This window comes from Erythrolamprus reginae, chromosome Z (genome assembly GCF_031021105.1).
Source record: "Erythrolamprus reginae isolate rEryReg1 chromosome Z, rEryReg1.hap1, whole genome shotgun sequence".
In the NCBI taxonomy this organism is placed as follows: Eukaryota; Metazoa; Chordata; class Lepidosauria; order Squamata; family Dipsadidae; genus Erythrolamprus; species Erythrolamprus reginae.
In genome coordinates this window covers 43,152,614-43,167,329 of record NC_091963.1, presented here as the reverse complement: position 1 = coordinate 43,167,329, position 14,716 = coordinate 43,152,614, and the positions used below count along the sequence as shown (strand labels likewise).

Genomic DNA, 14,716 nt, shown 5'->3' with positions numbered 1-14,716 from the left:
CTACCCCTGCTACCCACACCCATTGTCCCCTACAGAAGTATGCACTTTTACACTTTATCAGGTACAACAAATGCTGCTGATATTCTACACTGTGAGAGTCTGGAATATTGTAGAAGATTAAATCTGCATTTTTATCAAATTACTAATGGCTAAAGTCTCTAATATTTTTCTTAACATTTTAATTTTGGAAGCAATTTTCCTTAATAGGTATTTCTGCATGCAATTTTTGTTAATGTCTAGATTTTTGTTTTATATCATTTCAGTAGTTAGTAATATATATATTTTCTTTTATATGTGCATGTTTAGAGATAAAATATAGATTACATTAACTGTGCACATTAGCATATTTGCATATAGCCTAGAGACTGGGGTTTTAGATTCTCAGTCATCCAGTTAATAGTTGTCTCAAAGGTGCTTTTTTCTTAGGCAAAAGGCAATTGGACTATTTTTTCCTTGAGGAAGAAGAAAATGTTTTGTCTTCTCCCACCATCCGGTCTCAGCTGTCTGGATCCTTCCACCCACCCACCCCTTCACAACTGATGAAGCCTCTTGGATGAGAAGTGAAACATTTTCTTCCTCAAGGAAAAAACCCCCAGTCCAATTGACTTTTGAAGAAAAAAACCCATCTTTCAGACTAGGCTCTTTTTCCCCCACATTGCACTAGATCAAATATAAGAAATCTCAGCTTCTCCAAACACTGATAATGAACTTGTAGCTAGCACGTTGATGTTGACTCTTAGTGACCACATATGTTTTCTCCAGAATCAGTGGTGGATTGCTACCAGTATGCCCTGGATCTCCATTCCGGTAGTAGCTGCCAGACTGCGAAATTTGCATACGACTGCTCTGGGGCCATCTTCGCTGGTCCAGCGGGCAGCGCCATCTCTTCTTTTTTTTGCATTTTTGAGTCCTTTTTGCTTCTTGTGCGTGCGCAGAAGCAAAAACTCATGAGGGGACACTCATGCAAGTGAGATTTTGGTGGTTTTTCGCTTGTGCACATGCGCAGAAGCAAAATCGCATGAGGGGATGCACACATGGGCATGCACGGGCATGCGACTGCCTGAATGAACATGAGGCACACACAATGCATCGGTATGCAAGTAAGTGGAACCCACTGCTACCCAGAATGATGTATCTCCAACCTGATCTTACAATATTTTTTTTATCTTGGCACCTAACTGCTGTTACAACAGTATTCATCGAACTGTTGGATCTTTTTTTTCTTCTTCTGTTTCTTTCTACCTTTCCCAGCACTATACAACTTTCTCTAGAGAGCTAGGCATGCATGATGTACATAATATGTTCACAGTGAGATAATTTGAGTCTGGTTATTTGTGCCTCAAATGAGCATTCTAGGTTGATTTGTTCAATGATTCATCAATTATTTTCTTGGCAATCTAAGATCTCTTCAGGAGGCTTCTTCACTAGTAAAGTTCAAAAGTATCAATACAACTCAAGTATCAATACAATTCAAAGTCCAACTTTCATTCTCATATAATGTCATAACAAAAATGCATATTGTCACATTACAACATCTGAATATCATTTCCAAGACCTTCATTGCTACTTTATTAGATATGATATATGCTAGTCTGCAGCGTATTTCTTGACTGCTAATTCCTTATTGTTATTTATTATCAATGCTACAGGAAGCAGATATACTCAATATCTTCATTGTCAGTTCTTAAAGTGGTTGGTATTCTGCAAATATTACTTGACCAAATCTAATCAGTTTTGACAGTATATAGTTAACAGTCATGAAAAAATATTTGCAAAAGTTATAATTAAAAATTATTTAGACCATCATAGTTTTCCATCCTTGCATTTATTGCATAGATTCCAAATAAACACAGGTGCAAATCATGTAGGTATATGTCATTGGGTTTCGAGGAACAATTCAAGATGCTGGTTATTACCAGTGTAAAACCTGCTTCGCATGATATCTGGCTTTTAAAGTAGCTATTTTAGAAATGGCATGCTTTGGTTCATTGCTTGCTAGGTCTTCTGGAATGTTGCCCCCTTCCAATATCCATCCCTTTGATATATTTAAATCACATTAAAATCTTAAAATCTTTCTCCAGATTAGAATGGTAGGCAGATCTTCTGGGTTATTTGTTTGGTAGTATGGACATTCTGTTTCTGGATATTCATTTTGTACAATTTCTGTACCTATTGTTAATAATGTTTTGGCCAGAACCAAAAAGGATCCGGTGGCCCATACATTACATTAAACAAACAACATTTTAATTTCTCAAAGAGATTCCTAACATAAAATCTAAAGATAGTTTGTTTTTAGACATTTCTAAATAATTATAAAACTATAAATAAAATTATAATTATACAATATTAAATTATAAATTATAAAATTCCAAATAAACAGTAGAAATACTATTTATTATCCTAAGACTTACTTGAGAAGCAGTTGTTTTCAGCTTCTGAATGCCATTTATAAGGCGTTCCTTATGTTGAAAAATTTTCAGAATTTTCTTCTGTAGAAGATTCTTAAACAGCATTATTTGTTCCAGGAAGCTCTTAGGGGTTGTGTAATTGTATCTCTTCTCATTTAACTGAAATTTTGCACTTATCTCATTCACACTAGCATGGGCATATGCCATAAAATAGCAAATGGAGTCATACAACTGTGGCTGAAAGAAAAAGATATAGAAAGTTGAAATGACTAAGTATAAAACTAGATACAATAGATATCCCTCAATGTCCATATCCAGTGTCAAAGTATTATGCTAGATAGAAACATAGAAGACTGACGGCAGAAAAAGACCTCATGGTCCATCTAGTCTGCCCTTATACTATTTTTTGTACTTTATCTTAGGATGGATCTATGTTTATCCCAGGCATGTTTAAATTCAGTTACTGTGGATTTACCAATTTTCTCATGTTGCTTTTGATCTTTCCCCCAACTAACTTCAGATTGTGTCCCCTTGTTCTTGTGTTCACTTTCCTATTAAAAACACTTCTGAACCTTATTTAACTCTTTGACATATTTAAATGTTTCGATCATGTCCCCCCTTTTCCTTCTGTCCTCTAGACTATACAGATTGAGTTCATTAAGTCTTTCCTGATACATTTTATGCTTAAGACCTTCCACCATTCTTGTAGCCCGTCTTTGGACTCGTTCAATTTTGTCAATATCTTTTTCTGGGTGAGGTCTCCAGAACTGAACACAGTATTCCAAATGTGGTCTTGCCAGCGCTCTATATAGCGGGATCACAATCTCCCTCTTCCTGCTTGTTATACCTCTAGCTATGCAGCCAAGCATCCTACTATAAAGCCCTTCATGGCATCGGACCAAATATCTCTGGGACCGCCTTCTGTCGCACGAATCCCAGCAACCAGTTAGGTCCCACAGAGTTGGCCTTCTCCTGGTCCCATCGACTAAACAATGTCATCTGGCGGGACCCTGTTTTATTGTTGTTGTTAGCCGCTCCAAGTCTATGAAGAGGGGCAGCATACAAATCAAATCAAATCAAATCAATAAATAAATTCCTCAGATTGCCCTGGAGGCCTATAGATCACCCCAATTCTAATGACAGAACCTTCTTTATTTTGCATGCAAACCCAGAGAGTCTCCAGATCTTTACATGTATTTTGAATGTGAAAAATAAAGATTTGGGGAAAAAAATAAATTTAATTAAACACAAAATTAGATTACAAGAACAAAATCAGCTATTGGAAAAAATAAAGAAAGCTAAGCAACAATATTTTGAGCATGCCAATAAATCAGGTAGATGGTTAGCATACAAATTGAGAAAACAGAGACAATCTAAATTAATTAGAAAATTAGAAGATAAAGATGGAATAATAAAATATGACCCAGAGGGAAAAGCAAATATAGTTCAAAACTTTTTTAAAGAATTGTATAAAGATGATAATATTGAAGAAGAAGCCGTATTTAAATACCTAGAGAGTGCAGAGTTACCACAAATAACAGAAGAACAACAAGAAAAGATGGAGAGTCCAATAACGATGGAAGAACTCCTTATAGTTATTAAAAAGCAGAAAAACAACAAAGCCACGGGACCGGACGCTATCCCGGCAGAGTGGTATAAAATAGAAAATGAAGTATTAAGAAATAATATGCTCCAAATTTTTAATGAATGTAGAGTAGATGGTAAAATTCCTAAATCATGGTCGGAATCTTTGATAACTTTAATTCATAAACCAGATACACCAAAAGAAAAAATTAAAAACTATAGACCAATATCTTTATTGAATGTAGATTATAAAATTTTTATAGCAATATACGCAGATAGATTGAAAAATGTGATAAACAGCAAAATTCACTCAGACCAAAATGGTTTCCTTCCAGGTAGACAAATTAAAAATAATCTTAGAACAATTATTAATGTATTAGAGTATTATGAGCAACATTCAGATAAAACATTATCTTTAATGTTCTTAGACGCGCAAAAAGCTTTTGATAATGTGAATTGGACATTTATAAAGATGCAATTAAATAAAATGAGATTCGGCCCCAAATTTGTTAATTTAATAGACGCTATTTATTCAGAACAAACGACAAAAATTATATTAAACAATGAACAATTAGAAGCGTTTAAAATAAATAAAGGAGTGCGGCAAGGATGTCCCATATCACCTCTTCTTTTCATTATGACTTTAGAAGCACTCTTAATAAAAATAAGATCAGATCCAAAGATAAAAGGTTTAACAGTTAGAAAAGAGATATACAAAGTCCAGGCCTTTGCAGATGATTTGACTTTTATAATGGAAGATCCGTTAGTCACAGCACCAAGATTAATCCAAACAATAGAACAATATGGCAAGGTGGCAGGTTTGAAAATAAATAAAAATAAAACAAAAATTATAACTAAAAACATGAGTAAAATACAAGAAAGTAATTTGGAATGTATTACTGGAATGCAAATAGTTAAAAAAGTAAAATATTTGGGAATATGGCTAACAGCCAAAACAATAACATTAAAAAATGATAATTATATAAAATTAATTAATGAAATTAAAAAGGATCTAGAAATATGGAACAATCTAAAAATATCATTTTTGGGAAGAATTGCTACGATTAAGATGAATATCTTACCTAAGGTATTATTTTTATTTCAAGTGATCCCAATCAATCCAGGGGCTAACTTTTTTAAAAACTTAACAAATGTGGTTAAAAAATTTCTATGGCAAGGGAAAAAGGCAAGAATTAAGATAAATATGTTAGAAGACATAAAAGAGAGGGGGGGTTTTGCGCTCCCAAATTGGAAACTATATTACCAGGCAGCCGCCTTAACATGGATTAAAAACTGGATAACTTTAGAGGACATGAGAACATCAATATTAGAAGGACATGACCTCATGCTTGGTTGGCATGCTTTTGTGTGGTACGATAAAGATAAAAACCATTCTTACTTTAAAAGACACACGCTGAGAAAATATTTATTTGATGTCTGGAAAGACATAAAGAAAAACCACTTTTTAACAATTCCAGATTGGGTTACCCCCTTGGACGCAATAATACATCCAAATTCCATTAATGACTCAAGAAATATAAGATATAAAGACTTGTTAGACAATCAAATGAAATTAAAATCTAGAATTAAACTACAAGATGAAGGGATACAAATTGATTGGTGGCATTATGCACAGATTAGATCCAGATACCAGAAAGATAGTACACTCTATATATTTAACAAAAGTAAAAACCTGTTAAGTGAGTTAATCACTAAAAACCACAACAGAGTAATTGGAAAAATATATAAATATTTGATTACCCACAAGAATATTGAATTAACATTAAAAGATAGCATGATACATTGGTGTAGAAACATAGGTAAAGAAATTGATTTAGATACATGGGAGAAAGTTTGGATGTGCAATTGGAGAATGACTAAATCAGTTTCTTTGAAAGAGAACCAAATTAAAATGTTTTATAGATGGCATCTCCCACCAAGTAGATTAGCAAAAATGTTCCCAAAGACATCACCTTTGTGCTGGAAATGTAAGAAAGAAATAGGATCCTATTACCATCAATGGTGGACATGTAATAAAGCTAAAATGTATTGGAAAATGATAGCAAAAATGACAAAAGAAATTACAAAGCAGAAAATAGATTTCACCCCGGAGTTTTGTTTGCTAGGAATTACTAACCAAAATTATAAAAAAGAAATTTTGTACTTGATTATACATATTTTTACAGCGGCAAGGATTATATACGCGCAAAATTGGAAAGGGGAAGATATCCCCAAAGAAGAGGGAGTTATTGCAAAAATATTAGACTGCGCGGAAATGGACATGATGACAAGACGCTTGAATGAACAGGAAGAAACCAAATTTTACGCAACATGGAACAATGTTTATGAATGGATAGATAAGAATAAAAAAATAAAGAAGAGTAGTAACAAGTATAGATATTTTAGATGATCTTTTCTTATTAAGATTTATTTTAGATTTAGTTTATATAGATAGAATAGAAATTTGTTTTTTCTAAAGATTTTTTTGACTTGAAATTAATTAGAAACTTTTATATGACAGTTAATTTTTTTACTAGATATTTTTTGTATTAGTAGCATTGAATTAGATATTCAATTGTGTATTCCTTTTTCTGTATCTGCAATTATACTTTTGAGAAGAGCAGGGATGATACATCCCTACAATGTATGTTAAATGTTTGTAAGTTTGTTTGTCATTTTAAAGAAAATTAATAAAAAGATTTGGGAAAAAAAAAATGAATTAGTGTTCTTTTTAGACTTTCCTTAACATAAATGGCTACTCCACCTCCCCTTCTCTCTATTCTATCCTTCCTATACAATGTATATCCTGGTATGGATATTTCCCATTCATTAGAATCCTTAAACCATGTCTCAGCTATGGCAACCAGATCCAAATTATCTCTAGATATTATGGCCATTAACTCACAGAGCTTGTTGCTCAAGCTTCCAGCATTCGTGCACATTACCCGAAGGACATTATTTTCATTATTAGTTTGCCCCTTATCATCAACAGCTACACCTATTTTATTTACAGCTCCCTTTTCATAAGCTTCCAGAAACTGATTTATTCTCATTGGTCGGGGACAGAAATCATTCACATCAGTTACATCTCTGTCCCCCTTACCTAGTTTAAATGCCTGTCCAAAAAAGTTCTGAACTCCTCACTGAACCCCTGGGTACCTCCCTATGATGGATACAAACCATCCCTCTTAAACAACTCCTTATTAGACCACCTACTGACATCATGACTTACATAGCCAAAACCTTCAGCTTTACATCACTGCCTTAACCACACATTAAACTCTCTGATACAAGTGTTTTATCCTCCTGACCACAAACCGGTAACACCTCTGAGAAAGACACTGAATCAGTTATTCTGCCCAGCTCCACACTTAGACATTGGAAATCTCTTTTTACTACATTAACATTTCTCTGGTACAAATCATTTGTGCCAAGATGCACCACCACATCAACATTATTACCTTTATTCGCAGCCTTGTACATATTTGTAATCTGCTTCCTTTCCCTGCTGGCAGTGGCTCCTGGGAGACACCTCATCAGCTTCACCACATCCTTACTCTGTCCCAAATCAACACCTCTAACAGTCAAGTCACCCACAAGAAAATGTGTCCTCTTTTTATTTCTACTAACTGCACTTGATGGTTTGATATTATCGTTCAGGCCTTGGTTCATAGGCACCATTTTGGAAATCAGACAAAGATCTCAATTTGATATTCCCATATATACGTTAAACCAGGGGTATGCAAAGTTGGTTCTTCTATAACTTGTGGACTTCAACTCCCAGAATTCCTGAAGCAATCATGCTAACTCAGAAATTCTGGGAGTTGAAGCCCACATGTCATAGAAGAGCCAACTTTGCCTACTCCTGTATTAGGCTATTAGACCATCATATATGCATATACCGTGTTTTCCCCAAAATAAGACCCTGTCTTATATTTTTCTGAATACTTAAATATACACTTGGCCTTATTGCCCTGCATTCAAAAGCTGGAGTGGGCTTATTATCAGGAGATGTCTTATTTTGGGGAAAACAGGCTAGTCATTAGCCATGCTTCTGAGAATTATAGAAATAAAATGCCATCTTATGTTATCTTTATCTTATCTTTCTATTCATCTAGGATCCATCTATTATCTACCTACCTACCTACCTACCTATCATCCATCCATCCATCCATCCATCCATCCATCCATCCATCATCCCTAAGTCCTCTTCCCCCAAACATAACCTCCAAAACTAGTTGGGGAAATCAATGAGGGCCTTATTGACATTGATAAATAATATGTTTAATCAGTGGTCAACAAATGACATTGGCATTAACCTGAAATAATTGTTTTGTCACAAAACCTCACAGAAACTTTTTTTAATAAAAGAATTTCTCATCAGTTCAGCTGTAAAAGCCATGCTACATCTGGAATTCCCAAACAATGCATAATTGATGGGAGTTGTAACCCCATTAATTGGAGTGAGGTCAGAGCTAGGGCCAAAATAGATGGATTAAACATATGCAGCTGCTTTAAAATGCAAATTACAACACTCAATGGGGAGATGTTAATGGAATTTGAGCATGCATAGAGAGGAAAAAATTCATTATTTTCTAGATGTTCTTCAAGCATTAACAGAGAAGAAAATGGTTAAGTTTCCACTCTATTTGCATGCTTTGATTCCATTTAGCACTGTCCTCCTCCTAATTACTTATGTAATTTGAATAAAATAACTAAATAAAACTCAGTTTTTCCAAATATAGTTTACATCTGAAAAAGCATTAAAGCATGATGCAGATGAAACAGAACTTGCTAGGATTCAGTAGAAGTCAGAAGAAAAGGCTGTTACTTAATTCCATCAGCAGAAGAGATATTTTAACTAATCAATTCCTAAGGGATAGAGGAGCTTAATATTCTACCTCATTCACTGCTGATTAATTCAAACTATTTAGCTTTATTTTACACATTAAAATATTTTTTATTAAAATAAATAAATATTAAAATAACCCATGTAGAAAAACACACATACTAATACAATAACAAAACAATAGTATTGATTATTTAATCTAAAATTACATTTTACATCTTGAAAATGTGATTTATTTGTTTCTAAAATGTTCATTATATTATATAGTAATGCATTAAAATGCTGCGGTACACACGTAAGCAATTTCCATTTTGTCCTCTATGACTTCTACCGTAGTTAACTTTCTAATTTGTGGAATCACATCTCCCTCATTTTAATGATTATTTATTGCACTCAGTTCAAGATGTATGCAGTTCAATTAATCAAGGGAAACTTAAAAATCAATTAATATGAATTAAATGAGCTACAGCAACTCTTAGGAAAGTCACACATAATTTACCAAAGCATTGTCAATAATGCTTAGAGATCTTTTGGAAAATTATTCATGAGTGATTGTTGATATAGCTAAACGTTTCAAGCCAACATAATTAATATTACAAAGAAGCTCATTTAGACAACTTGTAATTTATCTTTGGAACAAAACTTATTTTTGAACATGGCTTCTTTAATAAGAACTGCCTTTAAACTAGAATAATGGCATTGAGACTGAAATAAAGATTACATGACTTGGATGCAAAGTGACTAAACTCTCACTTTTAAATGGAAATGTTTTATGCACATTAGGAAAAAAAATGACAGCAAGCAAAATCTGCTAGACCTTAAATAGTTAAATAACTCCTATCACTTTCTTTTTTGCACACACACACGCACACACACACACACACACTATAGACCTATATTAACAAGGAGAACTTTCTTCCAAAATTACTGGCTTCTGCTCAGCCATAATCCTTATGAGAGACATTTACGTAGCAGTTTAGAAAAGCCTTTGGTAACACTTTTATTTGTAAATCAGCCAGGAAAGAAGTGGGTTCCGGTAGAGCTGGAAGTGGCCTGAGACAACTTGTTCCAATGGGGCAAAATAACTATTGTTATCAAGCTTAACAAAATGGCACAGCATGGGGTGCATGCTGAGCTGCTGAGCCCAAGAGCAGCTGGTTGTAATTCACACTGTTTTTCACAAAACTCTAATCGTTCTGAGCAGACCGCTTTGATGATTGGTCTTCCTTGCATTTTCAATTTGTCACTTTCTCTTATGATAAGGTCAGCAGTGACAACACTTCCTGACATTAACAGCTGTGTCTTCTAAAAGGGTCATTGTGGAACTACTAATTGCAGTAATTTCATTAGCATAAATTATTTATTCCACTATTCAGTTATCTCCAAGGTTTTGGTGGTGTTTTGTTCAATATTGCACCTTATATTTTTTCAGGATCAGCTCTATCAAACCCAAAGGCAAATAATATTATGGCTAATTTGACCTTCTTTAGAAGTAAAGTCTTGTGCTCTCCCTTTTATTTAATTTACAATATTAAATATCAGTGGGTAACCTTATAATCAATAATATCTGTATTTTTATTTTTAAATAATCAGTATACTGAGAAATATGCATATTTTAAATGAAACATATTTTTCAGGCATCTCCATGTAGCATGAGCAGGTCCAGCAATGGCAATATTTAGGAATAATTTTATATCCATGTTAAATTCAGATATTTAATCTAAACAAAGTATAAAACAATGTAAGGAATTGGTCAAGGTCATAGACAAGTGTCCAAATAATCTTGGGCAGACCCGCCATGCAACTTCAGTATCTCACTTTGCCATATTCTACAGCAGTTAGAATCATTTGAGGTACAATTGATTTGTTGTATAAGTTGAAAACACGCAAAACCATCCTTTAAATTTAATGTAATAGTTAGGAACATAAGGGTGGAAACAGATCTGCATGGCTCTATCTTTCTTGCATGAAATTTTAATAAAATATCTTAATAGAGTTGTGGATGATCTTTCATATATGTCCCTAAGCATGTAAATGGTTCCATGCACATATATATTTTAAAGAAAAATGGTCCTATGTAGGGCATAGAAGTCTGCATCATGAGCACCATTTCTGAACTAATAGTTAATAAGGTCATCAAATCATCTATCTAATTAGAGAGGGAGGGAGGAGAGAGAGAGGGAGAAAGAGAAAGAAAGAAAAAAAATTCATTGCATTCAATAATATGCATGAAAAATTGCTATTCTGACAAAAATTTCTGGACTGAGGCCAAAAGTTTCCTTTTGGCTTTTTCATTGAAATAACTTTCATCCATGTATCACTGCTGCATATGTGGGGCTTCTGCTAGCAATGTCATACACGACCAAACACTCATATGTTCCCCTGGGAACATTTTTCCTCTTTGATTTGAAGATAAAATACAAAGTTGCAGGAACTTTTTAAAAAATTATGTACAATTTAATTCACTTAAATGTCCCACCATTGCTTGGTTTTTATAGCTTCTCAATACATGCAGTTACTATGGCTTTTAAATCGTGGGGTTGGACCAATTAGAAGTTGAATGAAGGTTCTACTAATGAATGTAATTATACCTCTTGAATCTGTTGTCTCAAGTTTACTGGATAATATAGCTTATGCACTCTAATGACCATTATATGTGGTCAACTGTCCTTAACAAATGGAAATAAATGGTTTCCCCTAGATATTTAAAATCAGTGTACAATAGATAAATTGTATAAATTAAGAGAAAAAGCCAGATCACATCAATAAACCCTCAGCTGACAAAAAACTCTGCACAGAAGAGACATAATTTTTTCCTTGCAGTAATTAAATCCTGTCTTTTGAACAGACTAGTAAAAATCCTCGCATGCAAAGTCCCTAAACCATACTCTTTTGTGGTACTCCATTATTTTTCTAGGTTATCCACTTGCTTCTTGCCTCTCCCACCATTTGATTTACTGGAACCTGTTGCTACTTTCTGTTCAGTTCCTACTTGTAAAATTCAAATGGTGAAATTAATTTGGGATTAAAAACAATAGGGAAAATCCTGTTTGCTTGTATATTTCAGGCACTGTTGCCTCATCTAGTTCAATGCTGAGTCAAGTATGGCTTTTTTCCTACATCACTGAAGAAATTAATGAACAAATTCTAAAGAACTAATAATTTCCACTTTGGGAATAAAAAAAATAGTAACAATTGAAATTGGATAATAATAATTTAGTAACTAACTGAATATAATTTTTAACAGACGGTATCCAATTCAAGAAGCAATAAAATCTTATTGTAATTCTTGAAGATATTGCTTGGGAGTTAGCAACTTTACAATGTCTCTTCCGTTACTACTTTTGTACATCTTAATCTTAATTCTTAAACATATTAACCATGATAAAAGTAGCATAATATGCAGCACTGTATGTTTGTGGGTGTACAAATAAAGTCACAGAAGACTATCAAATGCAATGTACAAAGTTAATCCACTCAGGAAAGGTTTTGTTGAAAAATTATATTTCTAAACTAAAACAATTTAGATATTAATTGTTCATATAGTACAATTGTTAAGTCATATTGTAATTTTAGAAAATGGATGTGTCCAGTGTTTCCTCTAATTTTTTTGGGGGGTGGGCGGAAAAGTATAGTGTGTGAGCGGCAGTCCCTTTGGGACTGGGCGGCACAGAAACAATAAATAAATAAATAAATAAATAAATAAATAAATAAATAAATAAATAAATAAATAAATAAATAAATAAATAAATAAATAAATAAATAAATAAATAAATAAATAAATAAATAAATAAATAAATAAATAAATAAATAAATAAATAAATAAACAAACAAACAAACAAACAAACAAACAAACAAACAAATAAAAAACCCACCCTGTTTTGCCTCAGAGAATTTCAAAATAAAATACTGTACTGTGTGTCTATAGTTGAGCTAGTTTCAAACTAGATTTTGATTTTCTTTCTCTCTTCCTTACTCCCATTCTTTTTCTTTTTCTTTTCCTTCCTCTCTTCCTCTCTCTCTCCTTCCCTCTCACTCTTTCCCTCTCGGCTTCTGGGCAGGTTTGGAAAACTCTGAGTTGATGATGATTTTTAAGTGAGCGATTGCTCATTGCTCAGCTTAGAGGGAACTATGGATGTGTCTATACATAATTATCTGTATTCTTTCCCTTCCCCAATTAGAATCATACAGAAAGGAGAAGGCTTAAATAAAGAGAATTCTTAAGTTTAACATATTAGGATTGGGACAGTAAGATTTTAAACTGTATTTCTTTTATTCCCAAAACATGTTTAGAATAAATTACATCACTGATCAATTAAAATTAAATTCATATATACTATAATGTACAAACAAACACACATCACATACAGACCAGTGATGGATTGCTACCAGTTCAGACTGGTTCTGTGAATTGGTAGTGATGGCAGCAGGAGGCTCCACCCACTCACTTGGGACACTTCTGCACAGAAGCATCAGGCACGAGCGAACTGGTAGCAACAGGATTTAGAACCCACTACTGATAAAGACACATATATAAAAAAATACATGGTATAGACATGCACTACATATGTACATATTAACATCCAGATCTCTGTGCATATTCAGCAGAACACACATTCTAAGAAATAATGTATTTTTTGGATTAATATATATTGATTAAAATTAGTTGTCTGTAAAGTTTTCATTTATAAAATTAATTGATCCCTCCATCTGCACTTATTAACTATTTTCTCAGTCATAGAAAAGCTTATGTACACACACATACATATAGACACATCCTTCCCCTCTTTAGCAAAAAAGTAATACTAGCAAGAAAAAGGTCTGAGCATCAAAACATGTATAGTCTGACTAATTATTGATATATTCCCAAAGCTGTACATGTGGACAATATGGATAAAGTCTGCTGGATTATACCAAAACTATAACATACACAATATTGTAACAGTATTTTCAATATATGTTGCCCAAGATCATGTGGCAGAGAAGCAGCACAAATTCAGGAAAAACTGCTTTAAGTTGTTGTAAACAAGTAGAAATTCCACCTTTGCCAAAGAATCTGAAGCAAAACTTTGTTTTGTTACACTTTTCTTTTGTGAATTGGTATAATTCTTGTTTTAATTGTCACTATTACTATTTATAATATCCTCCAGCACATATTCGTAATTTAACTATATGCTATGTGAATAGGCTTTAAAAAAATATTTTCCTTTATTTATTAGAATCTTCAATTATCATTTTTCTTTTAATTTTATTGCACTTAGTACTGTATTATAAAGCCTGGAGGATGGAGAAAATGCCCTATTAGTCATATATGATATGCATATATTGCTTGATTTTCCTAACTAAGAAATCCAATCTTTCACAAATAATAATAACATCCTCAAATAACTGCTTTATGTTGTCAAATATTGTTATCTGTATTTGCATGATTCTGAAATATCATTTAAAGATGCAGTCGACAGAAATATTCTGAATATGGGTCTTTTGCAATTTTGTTGATATTGTAACGTTTCTGTTAAATTCAGTTTCTTTGCATTAGCTGCATTCTTGGCCAAAATTTTATTGTATTACATTTCGTAGAATTGAAGTTTCTCCTTGGTTAACAGCCACAAATAATGATGTATAGAATGAAAAACAATGCAATATTATGTGTGCATTTACCATATTAACATTATGTTGATCTTTGTTGTATTAATTTAGTTCTAACAGCTCATGCAATAGTTTTATTTTTCAGTTCAAGCTACCTTTAAAATCTAGAGAGTCAAAAAGTGTACTTTTAGATATCCTGTTTATATTTTAGCCAAATTTGTTCTATAAGTGTCATAATTTTAAATAATATTTTCTTTCATTTTACATGGAACAACCAGCTAATTAC

General features: G+C 33.0%; 1 protein-coding gene across 4 annotated transcripts in view; it reads right to left on the bottom strand.

Annotated features, from left to right (window-relative positions):
• Positions 1–14,716, bottom strand: part of DNAH11 (dynein axonemal heavy chain 11) — a 213,708-nt gene that overhangs the window by 82,657 nt on the left and 116,335 nt on the right. For all 4 annotated transcript variants that reach the window (XM_070727462.1, XM_070727463.1, XM_070727464.1 and 1 more), the window contains one exon: positions 2,412–2,645. In XM_070727462.1, the coding sequence (XP_070583563.1) occupies positions 2,412–2,645 (234 nt within the window). The remainder of the gene's footprint in view (positions 1–2,411; positions 2,646–14,716) is intronic.